Raw genomic sequence first — 20,764 nt, 5'->3', positions numbered from 1 at the left:
TGCTTAAAAATACTGATAGGTGGCGTTTTATATCCGAAAAAACTTTATAATTAAATTGTTGCTAGATGTAAGAGAGAAATTATAATTGTTGTGTAACAATAATGTTTGTATAACAATTAAATTAAAGCAATGTCGAGAACACACTGATTATACGAATAATTAACGAAATTATAACGAATGTATTATACGTGCATTAATAATTGTTACGAAATGGGTGTTACCACGTTTTGATAAACATAAAATTATGTTTTAAATCATTTAAATCTAGCTAATGCCCGCGACTTGTACATAGCTACATAGATCTAGGGTTTATATAGCTAGACTCTAGATCTAGAGATAGGTTACTATCAATTTAAAAGCGTTATAAACAAACATAATCGTGTTGTTATAATTTTTCAGAAACAATGAAATTCTTTATTTTTTAACTACATTAAGTACTATTTTTATCTATAACCAACCGTTATTTATAGAGAGACTCTAACTTAAATGGACTCTCCGTAAAATTCATCCATCGTTTAGGCGTAATAACATAATAGACAATACATAATAGAGAAATAGATTTTCACATTCTAATGCAGTGGTTCCCAAACTTATTTAGTCTACTGCCCACTTTGAGAATAAATTATTTTTAGCGCCCCCCATTTTTGTAGTCGAGTCGAGCTCAGTCGGTGTCTAAGAGTCCTCCTAGTAGATGACGCCTCCCAAGCCTCGACACAACGTCCCGATTTTTTTTCTGGGTCTCTTACCGCCCCCCTTTAAGTCTACAGCGCCCACAAGGGGGCGTTATCGCCCACTTTGGGAAAGACTGTTCTAATGTATTGGTGAAGATAAGTTTAGACGTGACAACATAATATACAGATAGATTTCACATTTATAAATATTGGTAAAGATAATTACGTTCATACACAATATTAACAAACAACAAGCGTATCTCGTGTCTCATTATCAAAACACCAATAAATCTAAACTACAGTAAGTCGTCTAAATTTATCACCACAGCTACTAAATATTACTAAATACTGTTTCAGTGCATGCCATTTCCATTATGATCGACTGTTAGTAGTAAACTACAGGGTGGCCCAGAAGAAAATTTACTTTTGAATATTCAAGGAAACGAAAACTGTTCATTTTTGTAGAACTTTAACTATTGCAATTTAAAGGAAATTGTATGCAATTTATTTTTAAATTTAACTTTATTTTATTACATCGCCCAGGAGATTTCCTTGACGCATACAACATTCGATCAACATACATCAAAATCTTGAAATGTGTTCTTGAAATCTTGAATTTCCATGAAATTTCAAAAGTGAACTTTCTTCTGGGCCACCCCGTATTAGAGTAATAGACAAACTTGTTTGCGCAGTCAAGACTGCTTTTAATTAATAAACGAAAATAAAGTTTTACTTTTACCCCACCCACTGGGAGCGGCTTAATAAAACGGGCGACTTACAGTAAGTATAGGGAAGTGCTTTCCCGTGAAAATTTTCAAGGTTGAGATTTATTCCTGTTCTTAGAAATGTTACGGGCACAGCAGCACTAATTACTTTTCCCGGATGGGTTTAGATCCCACTCATAAAAAAAACTCATAAAACTCATTCATATTTGCAAATAGGCTTTTAAAAAGCACTTTTACACGTCCCTGTATTAACCCTACCACTGCTTCGGGACAATAAAATTAAATGTCCCACTCTTCGCTTTAGCATAACTCTCATCTCTGGCTTGCCCTAGTCAGTAGTCGGCCAGAGTTTTGTCGCCGAAGGTGGAAGCGAGCTTCAGCCGAAATCCTCAATCACAGAGGAACTGAACTGAATATCTAAAACTTTTATGTTTTACTAGCTTTCCGCCCGCGGCTACGCCCGCGTGGAATTTTGTCTGTCACAGAAAAACTTTATCGCGCGCGTCCCTGTTTCAAAAACCGGGATAAAAACTATCCTATGTTCTTTCCCGGGACTCAAACTATCTCTATGCCAAATTTCATCAAAATCGGTTGCGAGGTTTAAGCGGGAAAGCGTAACAGTATATTAGTTGGGATGGGTAAGTTTATAAGGCCTTAGATCCTAACTCCGGAGCGGTTGCAGTGGAACACGAGGTGGAAAAAATCTCGTAAAGTACAGGAAATCAAAAATCCCTAGAGTTGGACTTAAACAAACCGCCATATGCATCTGATATGCTAAATAAGGTTGCACCTTTATGTAGATAAAAATATTGTTAACTTTAAGGAGTTTCTTCATAGAAGTTAGGCCTTACTTGGAAATACTCGTCTGTGGAGACCCCGAACCACTCCGGCGAGTCGAGGAAGTGGTGCGGGAACACTATGTGCAGAGCCCTCTGGTTTTGGGACACCACCAACCTGAAAAGGGTTAAAATTTTATTTTAATGGTTTGTAATACAAGAAGAACCCTATACAAACATCATCATTTCAGCCACAGGACGTCTACTGCCCCCAATGCTTTCCATGTTGATCGATTGGTACACAAACATGGTATGACATAAAACGATGGAATTGACAGACAAAACATTTTAATGATGCTCGAGTTGTTTTCTCCTCAGTATTAGAGTAGGCGCACACCGTTGATTTTTTGTCGGCCGATAGTTTAGTCGGGCAGTTGATCAGTGTGGGCATGTATGGGAGTGCGCACACTACGCCGATTCGATTTGGCCGATTCTTCATAAGTACAATTTAAAATCGGGCACAACTATCGGCCAACTAAAAATCAACGGTGTGTGCCTACTCTTAGGATCTTCTTCAAATTACGTTACTTTTCTTTATTCGTATCTATTAGTTTATATAACAACATTAACTCATTATGCGAGCAATTAACAAAACAATTACATAATTTCCACGTTACATTATCATTATTTGAGTTAAAAAGCGTAATTAACTTGTCATATTGCTTCCCGATAGATAGCGGTCTAAAAAGACAAACGCGTGCACTTACTCGTAACTGTTCTAGAGTTCGACAAAACCGTACATTTTAATAATGGGAAAAATCCCAAGTTTAATGCACGAGGTTTAATAAACCGCGGGCCGTGAGAAGTCGCTAATTAGAACGAGCGGGACAAAACGGCGCACTGCGGTGAACGGGTTAAGCTCCCCGCACATTATGTACGAGTCATAGGTCATACATACGGATTCAAATCATATCATTTATTATACTAACAGTGGGCTCTATGCTTAAACTATTCAGGTTCAGGATTAATATTTGCATAAATATTGCACAGAAAAATAAATCGTTTTTGTTTGCGTCATCAGTAAGAAATGATCACTGAAACCAAACCAATACAAATACAACTAAAATAAATATAAATCTTATAACACAGACATTTTATGACACAAAGTAATCACACCTATTAATAGTACGAGTATTATGGCGAGCAGATAACAAATAAACATAAAATTAATCAATCCACTATGCTTGCTTCTGGCGGACTAACGTGACCTAGCGTGCAAAACAAGTCAGTCGTCGAATAGGCATCTTATTATTGCGGAAACAGCGAGGAAGCTTCACATCAAGTCACGGCCCGATGTTGTTGATTACAATTATACGAATTCTAAGAAGTAGTACCCAAGCTAAAACTAAGTTATTTAATAACGGCGAAAAGTTCAGAACGTTTTGAAACTGTATTCAAAAGTTAGTTTCATGTCCTTTCCAAACTCACCGCGGGCTATAAAACCGACAGAGGTTTAGGAATCAAAGGATATATATATATTTTTTAAACTTTAAGGCTGGGTTGCACCATCCTACTTACAAACTTACAAACCTTGACAAACGTCACTAATCTGTCAAACTCCATACAAAAAGCACCGGTTATCGTCATAGTTACCGTTAAAGTCAGGTGGTGCAACTCAGCCTAAATGATTTGTTTCCATAACACTTAGGTTGGGTTGCACCATCTTACTTAAACTTTGACAAACGTCAAAAATTTGTCAAATTCCATACAAAAAGCACCTGTTATCGTCATAGTTACCGTAAAAGTTAGGCGGTGCAACCCAGCCTTATTCAAATTGTTCAATTAACTGCTAGAATCTAGAAGAAACTGAAGTTAACATTTTTGATTGCGGTGATTCCAGAAGTAATAAAATGGATTCGCCTGTATAACTTCACCGCATAGGAAAAGGTTCTTTTTTATGTGACAGGAGGTTAATAAGAGATCAAAGTACACCGTAATTAAACAAATACTTTAAGTTTAGGAACACCCCTCCACCACCAACAGTCAGGCTTTAAATTTAAGGACCTGTCGAATACATTAATTAATATCATCAGCAGCGCGGTGACTCATTGCCAGTCGCAGGGATATCAAGTAACACCAGACGGGTCATTTCCAAAGTAATCAACTGACTTGTTTCTGGACAAAGGAGGCTCAAAACTTGCATATACGTATGCGCTTCAATTCCTGGTATTTCAAATTCCACGAATAATTAATTGTACAGAATAAAATAAAGAAGTAAGATTTGAAAGCTAATAAATAAGAACAACCTTTAACCGATTGAGTCCCAGACGGCATTAATTAATGTCATAACAATTGATTATTTATCTATTGTGTCTAGCTAGATTCGCGGAGCTTGAAGGATTAAAACGCTTAAAAGTAAGTAAGGTAAAACAATATGACAGGAACATCAAAAGTTTTAGATTTCGTGAAAAGCTGAGTCAAAAGATAAGTGGAATCTGTCATATTCCATCCGATACATTAAACAATCTAGATTATTGTTAAATCAAACAATGAAAGAGGAATTTGATTTATATCGACTCCAACGTTAATCTCAATGCATACAAATGAGCCTTTAGCGCGAGGCGGGTCCCGAATTCCCAACCTGTCGGGTCGAAGGTTCACTGCTCAGTGAGCTCACCCACCGTGACCCTTGATTGTTTGGGAGTCGAAGACACCGGACGATGACTAAGTGATATTACCTCCATACTTATACAAGAGATACTGACAAGACCGTGAGAACTCCAGAAAGAATCGAAATTAATTTACATTGAGTCTACTTTCACGCAATTCGATTCAGAGAACAAGATAAAGAAACGAATTTGCTATCTCATTTTTGTAACGAATTCATTAAAAGAAATAAAACGAAAATAATGGTCATTTAAGATACATCTTAAAAGCTATAAAAGACAATAAACTGTATCAGTGAGAACAATCGGCGCGCTTACACGTAACGTCATTCAAAGGTAACCAAATTCCGGGCTCAAATGGGCCCGCTTTCGGCCGAAATTGCTGCCGAATCTAAAAACGGATCGTTGACATTATCCCGTATTCTCGTTTGTTCGTCCAAATATAATTCCCGAAAGCTCGGTGTCTTTAAAAGGTCGCGTCCTAATAGAGTTTGACAATAAACCGTCGCGTTCCTCAGATGAAGATGAATCCTTACAAAGAACTTCTAAGATGTTCTCCAGACGTCTCAATCACGTTCGGGGATCTTATTATAGCTGCTTTTAATATATTTTTACTTGTCCATAAAAACTCGTCAAGCGTAATATAAAGTGGCTGTAAGAAGAAATCGATACAGCTGTACAAAGTGGACGAAATTAGAAGCGATTTCTTTGAGTTTCTCATGTCTTTGTTGATTGTTGAGATTTCTCGGCGCTCTCGTGAAATGTCAAATCATCCTGATTCGGGCAGCTCATCGCTTTAGTAGAGCATCCAATTTTATGCTTACTGTATAGCATTCGGCCGTGCGTGAGTATCGCTAAGTGCCGCCGGCTGAGTGGAAAAGCGTTGAAGAGTTGAAGGGTTGTGCTGTGGGGATGGATTAGCGTAGAGATGTAGCGTGGTACCGGGAATATTGCTGTTGTCGGCAACATTTATGGGGTACCGGGAACTTAATGAATACGTTAAATTGACATTAAAAATCTGCTCGCCTACTGACGGGAAATTACCTGATGTTAACTGCAACATCAACTGGAATGATGTATTGCAAGAGTATATTTGTGCAGTTTTAAGTTCATTAATAAATAGACACATCAAGCAGCGGATTCTTATGTAGTTGTAGAAAAAGGTGCGATATTTCTACAAAAGTGTTAAGTCCGAGCAAATCTTTCAACTAGGTGGATCGACGATCTGGTGAAGGTCGCGGGAAGAACCTGGATGCGGGCAGCGCAGGACCGATCATTATGCAAATCCTTGGGGGAGGCCTTTGTTGCCTTTGTCCAGCAGTGGACGTCATTTGGCTGAAACGAACGATCGAAAGAAATCTTTGAAATAAACAGAATTAGTCTACGAAACTCTTCTATAAATTACCGTGCAACTTTTCCAGTAATATTCCCACTTTCAGAAATGATTCCCGGCGCTGCACATCGCTAGGGTGGCTCCTCCGTATAACGGAACCCTCGAATATTGTTTTACAGCTGTTGTTGCTCCTGCGCTCCGCCGATTTTTATTGCGGTCCGAGAGTCGAGATGAGTGGTCGTTAAACATTTACGGCCACGCTAAAGCTGGGTTGCACCATCTTACTTTAACTTTGACAAACGTCAAATATCGATCAAACTCCATACAAAAAACACCGGTTATCGTCATAGTTACGATCAAAATTAGGTGGTGCAACTCAGCCTAAGGGTTGAATGAGCCGAATCCGCAGAGTAATCACAACATTCATAAAGCACACCAGGCTACACAGTTTTGTTGCAAAATCGCACTTATTACTACTGCATAAAATGCCCCAGTGTTTAGCTTCATGTGCCAATGAGAGCGAATCCCGCCACTAACTTGTTGGTTAAATTGAAATCAGGAATCCTGATTCAGGCAGGCAGGATACGTATTTTTGAAGTGTTCGAAACGCATATTGATTTCGTGCATGAATACAAATTAATTGTGCGTTCTTTTGAGCCACTCCAAGTGTTTGATGATTAAGCTATTTAAAATCCAATTTCAAAATGTTTGTTACACGCTACATAATTTGATGATGATGACACGCTGAATTAATAAATGAAACCCATAGATGTAGTCATTCTTCTTCTTCCTCGGCAGAGGCGGGGCAAGACCTAAATTTGATGTGGGCAAGACAGATTTCGCGAGGCCTTGTTCTGTGGCGACCTGAAGACGGATTTATATATAATGAAATAATAAAAAACAGGGTCAAAGGTCTATACATTGACAGTTTCTGATTTCTTGATTCAGTGATTATTTTTAAAGGAATATTGCGCCAAAGAATAATGTTCGTCACTTAAAACCGTGTTGTTGTTGCTTAATTTTGTGTCTGATTATGGCTGAATTTGTTTGGAAAAAAATATATTTTTATTTTTAACTACATTGTTTAGCTATCAAGAATTTATATTTAATAGTCAATGTTCGTATTGTGATATTGTCATCTCCACCTTGTATACATTTTTTCAAATTTTTGATGCGCGAGGCCCCTTGTACCGCGAGGCCGTAGGCGGTGGCCCACGTCGCCTACGCCTTACGCCGCCTCTGTTCCTCGGTCCCTCCCGGATGAGGATCGCGACCAATATAGGTAGATAGTGTTCCTCCTCAGACTGCTGTGTGGACCGCACGATGCAGATTCATTACAAAACAACAAAGCTCTCCTTTTTAAAGAAGTATTTTTTTACATTTTGATGTTGACATTTTAGTAAGTTTTCTAATTCAAATTGTGTAAACGATATTGAATTCGAACGATTCAAAATTACGAGTACGTTTGCTATTCGGATCGGATGCTGGCGTGAATCGCATGAGAGACGAGTGATTCATTGACGTGAGTCACCACAGCACATTTTCTTTTTATGGAGTGTAAATGAACTGGTGTGATTGACAATAAACTTTGACATCATTTGAATATTATTGCACGATAAAACAAGCCAATGCAAATAGAGATAGAGGAAATGGAAGCCAAACAGTAAGATAAATACGCTAATGGTAGATGTAATTATTTGTGTACGAACAAAACGTATCCATTACTCAAATATTGATACCACAGAACAAAATATTCCTCAATTATAAGTCTTTTAAGTAATAAAAGTCATTTATTTCCAATAGGCTTTCATAATTCCCTTCTACACGTCCCAGTATAATTTTAACCTTATCACTGCTTCTCGAGTGGTGACCACGGGCTGGAAGACGTAGCGTGGGCAGGCCTCCTACTAGGTGGACCGACGATCTGGTAAAGGTCGCGGGAAGAGCCTGGATGCGGGCAGCGCAGGACCGTTCATTGTGGAAAACCTTGGGGGAGGCCTTTGTCCAGCAGTGGACGTCATTTGGCTGAAACGACGACACTGCTTCTGAGGGTCTCATTCAGTAATTAAGCAGTTCCAAGATCTAAAGCATGTGGACCTCAAAAGCTGATTAATTTGGTAACATAGCATAACCTTTTGTAATTCAATTCAAAGTAAGGAATGTAGATCCTATAATATATCACCCCATAACAAAATTCTCGCGGGTAATAAAATGTTTATCCCAAAATATATCATGAGCTTGATCCCATATAAACGCGGGCAAATTAGAAAGTAACAGATAGTTTAAACATACAAAGTAATCTTATTGGCAGTGCCAGGGTGCGGAGACGGGATTTAGGCCAGCGGTCGGCCCTCGCTCCGAATGCACTGGATAAGTGAAGTGAGGAACCACAGTCTGCAGAGGACTAATGCCGTCTTGCTTTATAGATGGTTATCTCTGAGCTTGACCCAATAATGCGGGCAAAGCCGCAAGTAACAGCTAGTTTAAACATACAAAGTAATCTTATTGGCAGCGCCAGGGTGCGGAGACGGGATTTAGGCCAGCGGTCGGCCCTTGCTCCAAATGCACGAATAAGCGAAGTGAGGAACCACAGTCTGCAGAGGACTAATGCCGTCTTGGTTTATAGATGGTTATCTTAAAATATATGATGAGCTTGACCCCATAACCCGGGCAAATTCGAAAGTAACAGCTAGTTTAAACATACAAAGTAATCTTATTGGCAGCGCCAGGGTGCGGAGACGGGATTTAGGCCAGCGGTCGGCCCTTGCTCCAAATGCACGGATAAGCGAAGTGAGGAACCACAGTCTGCAGAGGACTAATGCCGTTTTGGTTTATAGATGGTTATCCCAAAATATATCATGAGCTTGACCCCATAACGCGGGCAAAGCCGCGAGTAATAGCTAGTTTAAACATACAAAGTAATCTTATTGGCAGCGCCAGGGTGCGGAGACGGGATTTAGGCCAGCGGTCGGCCCTCGCTCCAAATGCACTGGATAACTGAACTGAGGAACCGCAGTCTGCAGGGGACTAATGCCTTCTTGGTTTATAGATGGAGTAGAGATTGGTCTCTTTGCATTGTAAAAGATACCTTTAATAATTATGCAAATTAGGGCTTATGAAATAACGGAAGAAATAACATTATAAGAATAAACACTTCGCTTTTTTTCTGTCCTCACTGTCATTGTTAGATGTTCACCACTACATCGTTTAACATTTTAATTTACATAGAGGGAAACTAGAGAGTATATAGATACCTTACATTCAATATTTGGGCCTATTTCTAAACCTATTTTGATATACGAGTACAAACTAGAAATACCCTACGTTCTATATTTGGACCTAAGCGATTGATCATTAGAAAGCCTTTGAAAAGCTTCAAATATTATGAAGTGGGAGTTAAAAGTCTGTATAAGGACTTATTAATTCCCAGTCTAAGATATGAATGAACATTAATATTTAGGTATGCTATTGATAAGATATAAAAAGATTTATAAAACAGTTTAATTAAATTAAACGGTCACAATAGAAACCATATCAGATCAGATATTATTATCAATAATTTTGGCCTTTACAGAATAAGCTACTTACCTACTCCATTAACTAAAAATGAAATTTTAATGTTCTTAAAAGTTGTGCCGTCCTTTTCAATTACTAGAGATTGGTTTGGAACAGGTCACGTTAAACGAGTAACGTAATATTAAATTTATTTTTGACGATGTCGGAAAACGGGAGAGTTACCCTTTTTTACAATTTTTCAAACGAGTTTGGAATTAAGCTAAACACTGGCATCAACTTTATTTAATTTTGTACTTCTTACGTATTTTGTGTAAGAATTATATTCTGAAGTATCAATTGTACATGAACAATTTCAAAAGCATCACAATCTGGCTCCAATGTAACATTCTGTCAAGATTAATCACAGTCAGTAACTCGATTAATTACGTTATCGTCAGGATTAGAACATTCGTAGATAATTTTATCATTGTAAACTTCGAGACCCAAGCACACCTGCTACCAGATCCGGGCCTGTGGGTTTTTAATCGATAACTATCGTGTTACTCGACTGTTTTACTATCGATAAAGCATCGACGTTATAAATATTAACATGCCCAGCGATAGTATAATTTTATTTATAGACTAATAGTGTTGTAAAACTGAGTTGATTAATAGCATCCATAAAATAGGTTGTGTTTAAGTTTGATAAATGCGGTTTACATTTATTATTTCACTTTTATTCGTAGTAACTTTCAAAATTATTGTTATTGCTAATTTGATATCATTTCACACCATTTTACTAATTAATTTTTAGTGTAATTGCCTAACTAAACTGATTAGATTTTTTGCTATTTCAACGGTGGGAATATCTCTATGCAATTGTATGTATTTTTATGTAGTGTAGCAGTTTGGTGAAAGGTTTCAATTTATACGAAACGAGGAAACCCTACTAATATCGAATGACCATAGGAAATCCGATTAAAAAGTAAGCCTCTTAGTTCTGAATTAAATGCAAATGTTTAAGCTTCCCAATCAAACAAATAAGCTTCCCAATGAAACAAATAAAAAAGCTATAACAAGTAAACAAAGCCAATTAAATTATTAATCACGTAAAACTAATTGTTCACGTTTTAATACGCCTATTTCTGACCCAGTGACATTTATGGTTGCGTTTGATAACGTATCAAAGAATCGAATAAATAATTATAAAACTGTATAAATTATTGCTTCATATTTCACACGGATTTGCTGAACTTTCTTTTGGCTGCCAAAATAGCTGAAAGCTTGCACCAACTTACTTTAACAATAACTGGTGTTTTTTGTATAGAGTTTGACAGATTTTGACGTTTGTCAAAGTCAAAGTTCGTTCGTTCGTTCGTTTCAGCCAAATGACGTCCACTGCTGGACAAAGGCCTCCCCCAAGGTTTTCCACAATGAACGGTCCTGCGCTGCCCGCATCCAGGCTCTTCCCGCGACCCTTACCAGATCGTCGGTCCACCTAGTAGGAGGCCTGCCCACGCTACGTTTTCCAGCCCGTGGTCGCCACTCGAGAACTTTCCTGCCCCAACGGCCATCGTCTCTACGAGCTATGTGCCCCGCCCACTGCCACTTGATTTTAGCAATTCTGCGAGCTATGTCGGTTACTTTGGTTCTCCTACGGATCTCCTCATTTCTGATTCGATCACGCAGGGAAACTCCGAGCATAGCCCGCTCCATCGCCCTTTGGGTGACCTTGAGCCTTCTTATGAGGCCCATAGTAAGCGACCACGTTTCGGATCCATATGTCAACACTGGCAACACACACTGCTCGAAGACTTTCGTCTTGAGACACTGCGGTATTTCGGACATGAGTATATGGCGAAGCTTCCCGAACGCTGCCCATCCGAGTTGGATTCGACGATTGACCTCTTTCTCGAAGTTGGACCTACCTAACTGGACTGTTTGTCCCAGGTATACATAATTGTCGACAACTTCGAGTGTAGAGTCTCCAACCTTCAGAGGAGTGGGTGCAACACGGACATTAGACATGATTTTTGTCTTGTCCATGTTCATTCTGAGGCCCACTTGTTGAGAGGCTCTACTGAGGCCATCGAGCATTGTGCCTAGATCCTCCAAGGTCTCAGCCATGACTACGATATCGTCCGCGAATCGAAGGTGGGTGATGTACTCGCCGTTGATATTTATGCCAAATCCGTTCCAGTCCAGAAGCTTGAAGACATCTTCCAGGGCGGTGGTAAACAGTTTTGGAGATATGACGTCTCCCTGTCTTACCCCTCGCTGCAACTGGATAGGTTTCGAATCCCGATCCTGAAGGCGGACCGACATTGTGGCGTTTTTGTACAAACCCCTCAACACTTCGATATATCGATAGTCAATTCAAACAAACAGTCAAACACCCCGACGACGAAGTGGAGACCATGTATGAGGATATTTCCAGAGCCATACATGGCTCCCGGTCCCATTTTACCGTTGTGATGGGGGACTTCAACGCGAAGCTAGGTAAACGAAGCGATAATGAGCCGAAAGTGGGGCAATTTGGGTACGGAGAGAGGAACGCACGTGGCCAACTGCTGGCTGGCTTTATGGAGAGGGAGGGCCTCTTTATGATGAACTCCTTCTTCAGAAAGCCAAAACAGCGAAAGTGGACATGGCTGCATCCCAATGGCGCTACAAAAAATGAGATAGACTTCATCTTGTCGACGAAGAAGCATATATTCAATGATGTCTCTGTGATCAATTCGGTCAAAACAGGAAGCGATCACCGAATGGTAAGAGGCACATTGAATATCAGACCCAAGCTCGAGAGATGTCGACTGATGAAGTCTACGCTCCGCCCAGCGCCCATCCAACTCCAAAACCCCGAAAGCTTTCAGCTCGAGTTGCAAAATCGTTTCGAATGCCTAGGAGACTGCGAAAATGTGGACAAATACAATGACAGGTTCGTGGGAATTGTCCAAACGACTGGGTCTAAGTTCTTTAAAACCCGTCGTTCAAAAGGAACCAAAAAGATCTCTGACCTCACCAATCAACTCATGGAAGAGAGACGGAACTTGGTTCTGCAGTCCTCTGAAGATGCTGCTCAGTATCGGCGCCTTAACAGACAGATCTCCAAGTCTTTGACTCGCGACCTACGCCAATTTAATACAGACCGTATTAAAGAGGCGATTGAGCGAAACAAGGGCTCTAAAGTGTTCGCAAGAGATCTGTCTGTTGGCCAAAGTCAACTGACCAAGCTGAAGACAGAGGATGGCAGAGCCATTTCGTCGGGGCCGGAGATATTGGAAGAGGTCGAGAAGTTCTACGGACAATTATACACGAGTGTACGTGCACCTGTCACAAATCTAGCCGAAGACCCAAGAGCTAGACTGACCCGACACTATACCGAAGATATCCCGGACGTCAGTCTGTACGAGATTAGAATGGCTCTCAAACAGCTGAAGAACAACAAGGCACCGGGTGATGATGGAATCACGGCTGAGCTTTTGAAGGCAGGCGGAACGCCGGTACTGAGGGCTCTTCAGAAGCTGTTCAATTCCGTCACCCTCGAAGGAAAAACGCCTACGACATGGCACAGAAGTGTGGTGGTACTCTTCTTCAAAAAAGGTGACAAAACCTTATTGAAGAATTATAGACCCATCTCACTTCTGAGCCATGTCTACAAGCTGTTTTCAAGAGTCATTACGAATCGTCTCGCTCGCAGGCTCGACGACTTCCAGCCTCCCGAACAAGCCGGTTTCCGAAAAGGCTTTAGTACCATAGACCACATACATACGCTAAGGCAGATTATACAGAAGACCGAGGAGTATAATCAACCACTTTGCCTGGCGTTTGTGGATTATGAGAAAGCCTTCGATTCGGTCGAGACCTGGGCAGTGCTACAGTCTCTCCAAAGGTGCCAAAGTCAAAGTAAGATGGTGGAATTCAACCTTATTATCGCTCGCGATCTAAATCGATTATTTCGTATGCGAGTTTAACGAATCAAAATTGATTTCTTTAGACTTTAGACAGGAAAGGCAGCGGTCTAGTAAGTTTTTGTCTAGAACTAAAAACTAGTCTGATATTGTGTCATGATTTATCCCCACACAATGGACTGGTTAGCCGATTGTCTCCTTCCTGATTAGCCAGCCCACTACCAATTCAGGCCTCAATTATTTGCTATTATATGTATAGTGGTCCATTTAGATTTCCATTTAAGGCAGAACAATTCCTTGGAATTCGTTTTAAGCAATCTATACAGTTTCAAATCATTCCGAAACTATCAACTAAGTGTAGGTCTACCTACTTTATTGAGTAATGCTACTTGTAAAATACAGTCAGTAATACAGGCATACCTAATAGATAGCCGATCAAAGCATCATATCAACTTTATAGTAAAGTTTCTGCCTACATAATCATAATATCTTTCGTATTTTATCGATTCATTGTAATAAATCAGTATATTATGTTTATCATTTGACATAAATTAATGGTTGGTTTATCATTGCACGATCGATCAAACTATTTGCAATATTTCGCTAACACACATTATTATGATAAGGTGATCGTGATTGTGTGGGTAACGATTATGTCATAAGCTACAAACAATATTATAATATTGTATTGTATCAACGGCACATTAAGTTAAAAAAACACTGTCATCTTGAAAGCAGTTGAAAGAGGAGCGATTCTGAATAAAAAGATGAGATACGATCTACTTAATAGAAGATGAAAATGAAAATTTTATTTTCCTTAAAAACAAGATTTTAAAAAATATGAAATATGCCACTCTTTCAAATGAATATAAATTTCTGTGTATGAAGCCTGCAATCATTTCAAATTTTCCCGTTTTGAATTTGCTGCCAAAACGCTAATTACTTTGTATGCTTGGAACAGTCGGTGGCAATGCAAAAAGACGATCGCTCCCAAGCAGAATACAAATCGCTCATTTGGATTCCAAGAATGCGGGAATCGTGGAAACACATCCGACGGGCGCACAGTGGTCCCGATTTAATAAAACATGGACATTGATGCTAGAGGCACGAAATTTTTTTTGATGGTTACTGCTATGATAACTAATAAGGCAAAAAAATATTACAATCCTACGACGTCTATTTAGTAGTAAAAAAAAATATATACATATTTTTTGTATGGAAGAAATTACGTTTCTGTCAATTTTTCGAAATTCTTTAACGATGTCAAGATGCCGATCACACATGTTATAAAACAAGTGATTCTGAGTATTTCATGCGAAGATACTTGTCACTTATCTCTGCGTACTTTTGAGTTATCGAGGGTTGAAAAATCGATTTTTTTATATTAAATATTTCCACGAAAAATTGCCAGAATTACAATATGGTGTATAAGGGACACTTTTGATGACACATAACAACGACTCGAACTCGCGCGCGCTCGTATGCATCAACTTTTACTAAAATAAAAAAAAATTAAGGGAAATACAAAGTTGTATGTATAGGTCCGCTGGTCGTCAAAAAGTAGCTTATACGAGAGGTTGCCCAATTTACAATATGTCCATCATTGATAACTCACACAAATATCGTCTTTCTCTGAAGGATAACAAGTTTTTTTTGTTTCCAGAAGCTCTTGATAGGATGGAAGCCCATAAATACTCTCTGAAGCGAGAATGAATCTCAAATTGCGATATTGCCATTTTGACAAATTACATGATGTAACTAGCGCTAACGTTTATCTTCAGGTAGACACAGTTTTAAGTTAAAAGATTGTCTACTATTTCACACTGTTCTTCGTTTTGGAACAGTTCTTTGATTATAGGTAGTCGCTAATTTCGTTTTGTTAGACTCTTTCAGTTTATCACATAAAGCGTAAACTAATTCCTCCTCAGAATGATCTAAAAGTGTTAGAGAGCGCCTCTTCTTCTGCAGAAGAAGAATTTTGCATAAATTTTCAAAAGGTCTATGCAAAATTCTTCTTCTGCAAGGTCTTCAAGGGACTAAAAGTCGATGGTTGCACATCTACTTCCGCAGTCTCATCAACTGGAGCGTCTTCCTCAGTATTAACGTTGTCTATGCGTTGTGTTAACTCGGTAAAAAACATATTTTTACAATTCGGCCAGACAATTTCAGAGTCTAGCCAATGCGAATTCTGGTGCAAAAATGTCTTTTGGGCTCTACTGGAAGCAGACCATATCTTCTTTGATATATTTCTTGTTAAATTACGACTTAATGATTTGATAATTACTCAAATCTTCGGAAGACAATTCAATGCCAATACGTTCCTCATTTTAGTCTGAAATGGTCTGGCCGAAATGTAAAAATTAGATTTAAAAAATGTTCTTTTACCGAGTTAACACAACGCATAGACAACGTTAACACCGAGGAAGACGCTCCAGTTGATGAGACTGCGGAAGTAGATGTGCAACCATCGACTTCTGTTATAAATAAAAAACCTTTTGAAGATTTATGCAAAATTCTTCTTCTGCAGAAGAAGAGGCGCTCTCTAACACTTTTAGATCATTCTGAGGAGGAATTAGTTTACGCTTTATGAGCTAAACCGAAAGAGTCTAACAAAACGAAATTAGCGACTACCTATAATCAAAGAACTGTTCCAAAACGAAAAACAGTGTGAAATAGTAGACAATCTTTTAACTTAAAACTGTGTCTACCTGAAGATAAACGTTAGCGCTAGTTACATCATGTAATTTGTCAAAATGGCAATATCGCAAATTGAGATTCATTCTCACTTCAGAGAGTATTTATGAGCTTCCATCCTATCAAAAGCTTCTGGAAACAAAAAAAACTTGTTATCCTTCAGAGAGAGATGATATTTGTGTGAGTTATCAATGATGGACATATTGTAAATTGGGCAACCTCTCGTATAAGCTACTTTTTGACGGCCAGCGGACCTATACATACAATGTTGTATTAAGTATTTCCCTTAATTTTTTATTTTATTTCATTAAAAGCTGATGCATACGAGCGCGCGCGAGTGTGAGTCGTTGTTATGTGTCATCAAAGGTGTCCCTTATACACCATATTGTAATTTTGGCATTTTTCGTGGAAATATTTAATATAAAAAAATCGATTTTTCAACCCTCGATAACTCAAAAGTACGCAGAGATAAGTGACAAGTATCTTCGCATGAAATACTCAGAATCACTTGTTTTATAACATGTGTGATCGGCATTTTGACATCGTTTAAGAATTTCGAAAAATTTACAGAAACGTAATTTCTTCCATACAAAAAATATCTACATATTTTTTTTTACTACGAAATAGACGTCGTAAGATTGTAATATTTTTTTGCCTTATTAGTTATCATAGCAGTAACCATCAAAAAAAATTTCGTGCTTCTAGCATCAATGTCCATGTTTTATTAAATCGGGACCAGCGTGGGGCGTCCCAACTTACAGCTGTATGATGTGCCTTTAAATATTCATCAAAAAAGTTTCCAGCTATTGTTTTTCTAAATAAAATAACGATTTCGCTTATCTTTGTAGTTATTGTAATTTGTCATAACCATTTGCAATAAGTAACCCTCAAAATTTTAGTCGTTTTTTTTTTTTTTTTTTTTTTTTTTATGTGATAGGAGGCAAACGAGCAAACGGATCACCTGATGGTAAGTGATTACCGTCGCCCATAGTCGTGCTCCTGCAGAGGAAGGAGACTGCTATGATGATGAATTTCTTGAAGGCAAGCCTTTGTTTGGATTTCGGATCGTTCGTTTCAGCCAAATAACGTCCACTGCTGGACAAAGGCCTTCCCCAAAAATTTCTACAATGACCGGTCCTGCGCTGCCCGCATCCAGGCACTTCCCGCGACTTTCACCAGATGGTTTCGATTTCGGTATCTATCTAAATATATGTATAAAAGGAGAAACTGACAGACTGACTGACATATCAACGCACAGCCTAAACGGCTAAACGTAGGCACTTGAAATTTGGAAGGGACGTAGCTTAGGTATCGTAGAGGTGCACAAAGAAAGGAATTCCCGAAATTCCCACGGGAACGGGAATTAACAGGAAAATCCTATTGTATGAAAAATCTAAACCGCATAAGTTAGACGCTTGAAATTTGGCATGCAGGTACCTTAGTAAACTTAAAGGTTAGTTACAACAGGATATTGCAAAATTCCCACGGGAACGGGAGTTAGCGGGAAAAAACATTTGTATGAAAAAAACTAAACCGCGTAAGATAGATGAAGGGGGTAAAACGGGATCCACGCGTACGAAGTCGTGGGCGGCCGCTAGTATCTCATAAAATACTGAGCCTACCCTGATCTCAAATTTTATCCCATATGCGACCAAAAGTACTGTAGAAATGTTAACAGCCTTGTGTAAAAGATGAGATGATAACACAGCATTACGCGGTTCAACAATGGAACAAATAAACATAATTTTCCACTTGTCTTGCTTTTTGTTCGTTTCGCTTTTCGTTACGGTTATTCAGACTGAGGAGTTTTAACGGAGACTTCAACAATGACACTATAACGGTTCGAAATGAGCAGAAATAGTAATTACTGCATATGAATGGGTTATAATAACAATCTTCAACTGCCGTGTAAATAGGTTCGCCTAATAAGGCCCGGTTGCTAAATAAGCCCCTTTTTAGTCACGAAACTTGCTGAGAATCAAGTATTGAATTTCCCGTCCATGTAAGGTACCAGCACCCCGTAACATTATAAAGAACATCCAAAACTAAAGATGATACAAAAACAGACCAAAATAGATAATGTAAATTATGAATCAAATGCCATCTGCTTGCAACAGTTGTTATACTATTGACGAAATCTGGTGATTTGGTGATGGTATCACGCAATCATTACATACAATAACAAAGACTACCAGTCAGAAATAGTGTGCAGACGACGGCACATAAAGCTATACACTGTAGCATCTTATTGTAGTTGTTATAAGTACGATTTTGCATAAAAAATGTGCAGCTTGTATGCTGTACAATCAGTGCATTTGTAATAGCTTCTCCAAATATTGGCATCAAGGCCGCAATCCCAACAGCCATGGCGCAATGCGCACGCGACTCGGAGCCATTCATGTCATGGATGCACTTTCGGTTTCAACACGTTCATTCATTCATTCAATGTTTTAAAATACTGCACCATTGATTTGGCGAGCGTATTTACAGCTTTGCCGTGTGGTGACGGCAGAGTAGAATACATTTGTCACCAACCCCTACCACAGAATAAGTAATAGTACAGGTACAGAAGGATTACTCCGCAAGACGATTTAAATAAATGCGAGTCTTGCTACGACGCGATACAGTGGAATTCAGCTCGCACAGCACTCAGCACTACGTACCTACAATTTTATTCACCTACAAGTTTTGTCTCTTTCTATCGCGTGCCTCTGAACTCTTCTTACGCTGTTAGGGTTGCTGTCTAGTAGTGTCTAGTAAAAAAATAATTAATCTACTTATTTGTAATGATGTACGTATGTAGGTAAGTACGCATTCATTATGGAAAACCTTGGGAGAGGCCTTTGTCCAGCAGTGGACGTCATTTATTTTGGCTGAAACGAACGAACGCATTCTGAGCAGTAGTCATGGTAGGTTAGGTTCCTATACTATCCTAAGAATTATTGATTACCTACATGGTCAACATACCTTTCAGCATCTTTGGGAAGCGAAAAAAAAGATAAATCCGGTAGATTTCTTTTCGAATTTAAACACCCGAACGCCGCACAATAATATTTCTTTCTCTTTATGTCCATTTTTAAATAATACTTCGATCATAAAATTAGGTACTACAACGCACGCCAGCGTCCTGACGGGCGCGCGCGTGACACTCGACTGATCTAATACCCGCCGGCGGGGCGCTTCGCTGTAGGTAATTATCGGATGTACCGCGCGGAGTGAGCCAGGCCTGCCCCTACTCTTCCCGCGGGTGTCGTAAGAGGCGACTTAGGGACTACACATCAAACAGAGAACGGGCAGCGGCGCTCTCTGACAAACATCAATCTTTTATACTGCGATCTCCAACCCGCCTGCCAAGCGTGGGGATTATGGCAAAACCCTCCACTATAGTGGAGGAGGCTCATAGTCCAGCAGTGGACTGTAAAGGGCTGTTGATGATGATTTACAGCTTTGAAAGCTTGGAAAGCTTGTTCCGTAAAATATTTTATTGCGAGAAAATAGAATAAATACTTAATTAATGTCTTCTACTGTGATAAAATGTGTGCTAGCTTTTCAAAAGGATTCAGAATTTATGGCAAATCGCAACAAGTCTTAATTCTGACCGTGCCCAGTCCTTTTTAGGGCAGATTCCGATCAGCGAAGAATATAGCATGGTTAATGTCCTTAGGGCCTCGCCCGCATGTCCCGTAGACAGATTTATTTCGATCTGTCACAGTCACAAACTTATCGCGCACACGTCCTACACGCGACGTCAAAGGACTGCTTTCCAAACCGATTTTCATATATTCACAACTGTTTCGCTCACTCCCTTAAAAAAGGAGGCATGAGTGTGAAAGACAAAAAGAGCCGGATACATATAAACTGATTGGGGAGTTGACCCACGGAAGAAAAGTGTATCCTTTGGAAAGTCCCAAGTATCACACTCGTAAAATACCTTAAAATAACAGCAGTAGTTTTACCGCAAAGGAATAGCACAAAGGCAATTTATTCAGAAGTGAACCCATCCATTACCTTTCCCATTATAGCTATTTACCCACGATATTGTCACTTCGTCTGTAATCACGCCGAGACAACACAATCGCGAATACTTCCTCTTTTTTTTTTTTTTTTATGTGATAGGAGGCAAACGAGCAGACGGATCACCTGATGGTAAGCAATTGCCGTCGCCCATGTACACCCGCAACATCAGTGAAGTCACAAGTGCGCTGCCAACCTTTTAAATCCCATTCCCCCCCAATTGGGCCTCCGGTATCCTCACTCACTCGGCGAAACACAGCGCAAGCGCTGCTTCACGCCTCATGTTTTGTTCATGTGCGAATAATGAATTTACATGGTAAGCTGATAAATAAACAATTACCTTATGAATATTCATGCAGCATTTACGATACGGAGCCGGTCGCGTAAAAAGAGACACAAATATTTTGATATGGCGCACCTACAGACACAGTACCTACAGAATGGGTCTTAGTTTTATTTTGGCCTCGTTCTGTTGACCT

The 20,764-nt window shown here is 39.3% G+C and overlaps 1 protein-coding gene across 2 annotated transcripts in view; it reads right to left on the bottom strand.

Annotated features, from left to right (window-relative positions):
* LOC135076057 (blood vessel epicardial substance-like) overlaps positions 1-20,764 on the bottom strand; it is a 55,167-nt gene that overhangs the window by 16,672 nt on the left and 17,731 nt on the right. For both annotated transcript variants that reach the window (XM_063970510.1, XM_063970511.1), the window contains exon 3: positions 2,248-2,350. In XM_063970510.1, coding sequence (XP_063826580.1) covers positions 2,248-2,350 — 103 coding nt within the window. The remainder of the gene's footprint in view (positions 1-2,247; positions 2,351-20,764) is intronic.

Source organism: Ostrinia nubilalis, chromosome 11, assembly GCF_963855985.1.
Source record: "Ostrinia nubilalis chromosome 11, ilOstNubi1.1, whole genome shotgun sequence".
Classification (NCBI taxonomy): domain Eukaryota; kingdom Metazoa; phylum Arthropoda; class Insecta; order Lepidoptera; family Crambidae; genus Ostrinia; species Ostrinia nubilalis.
Note: the sequence above shows the minus strand (reverse complement) of the source record. Positions and strands in the feature narration are given on the sequence as shown.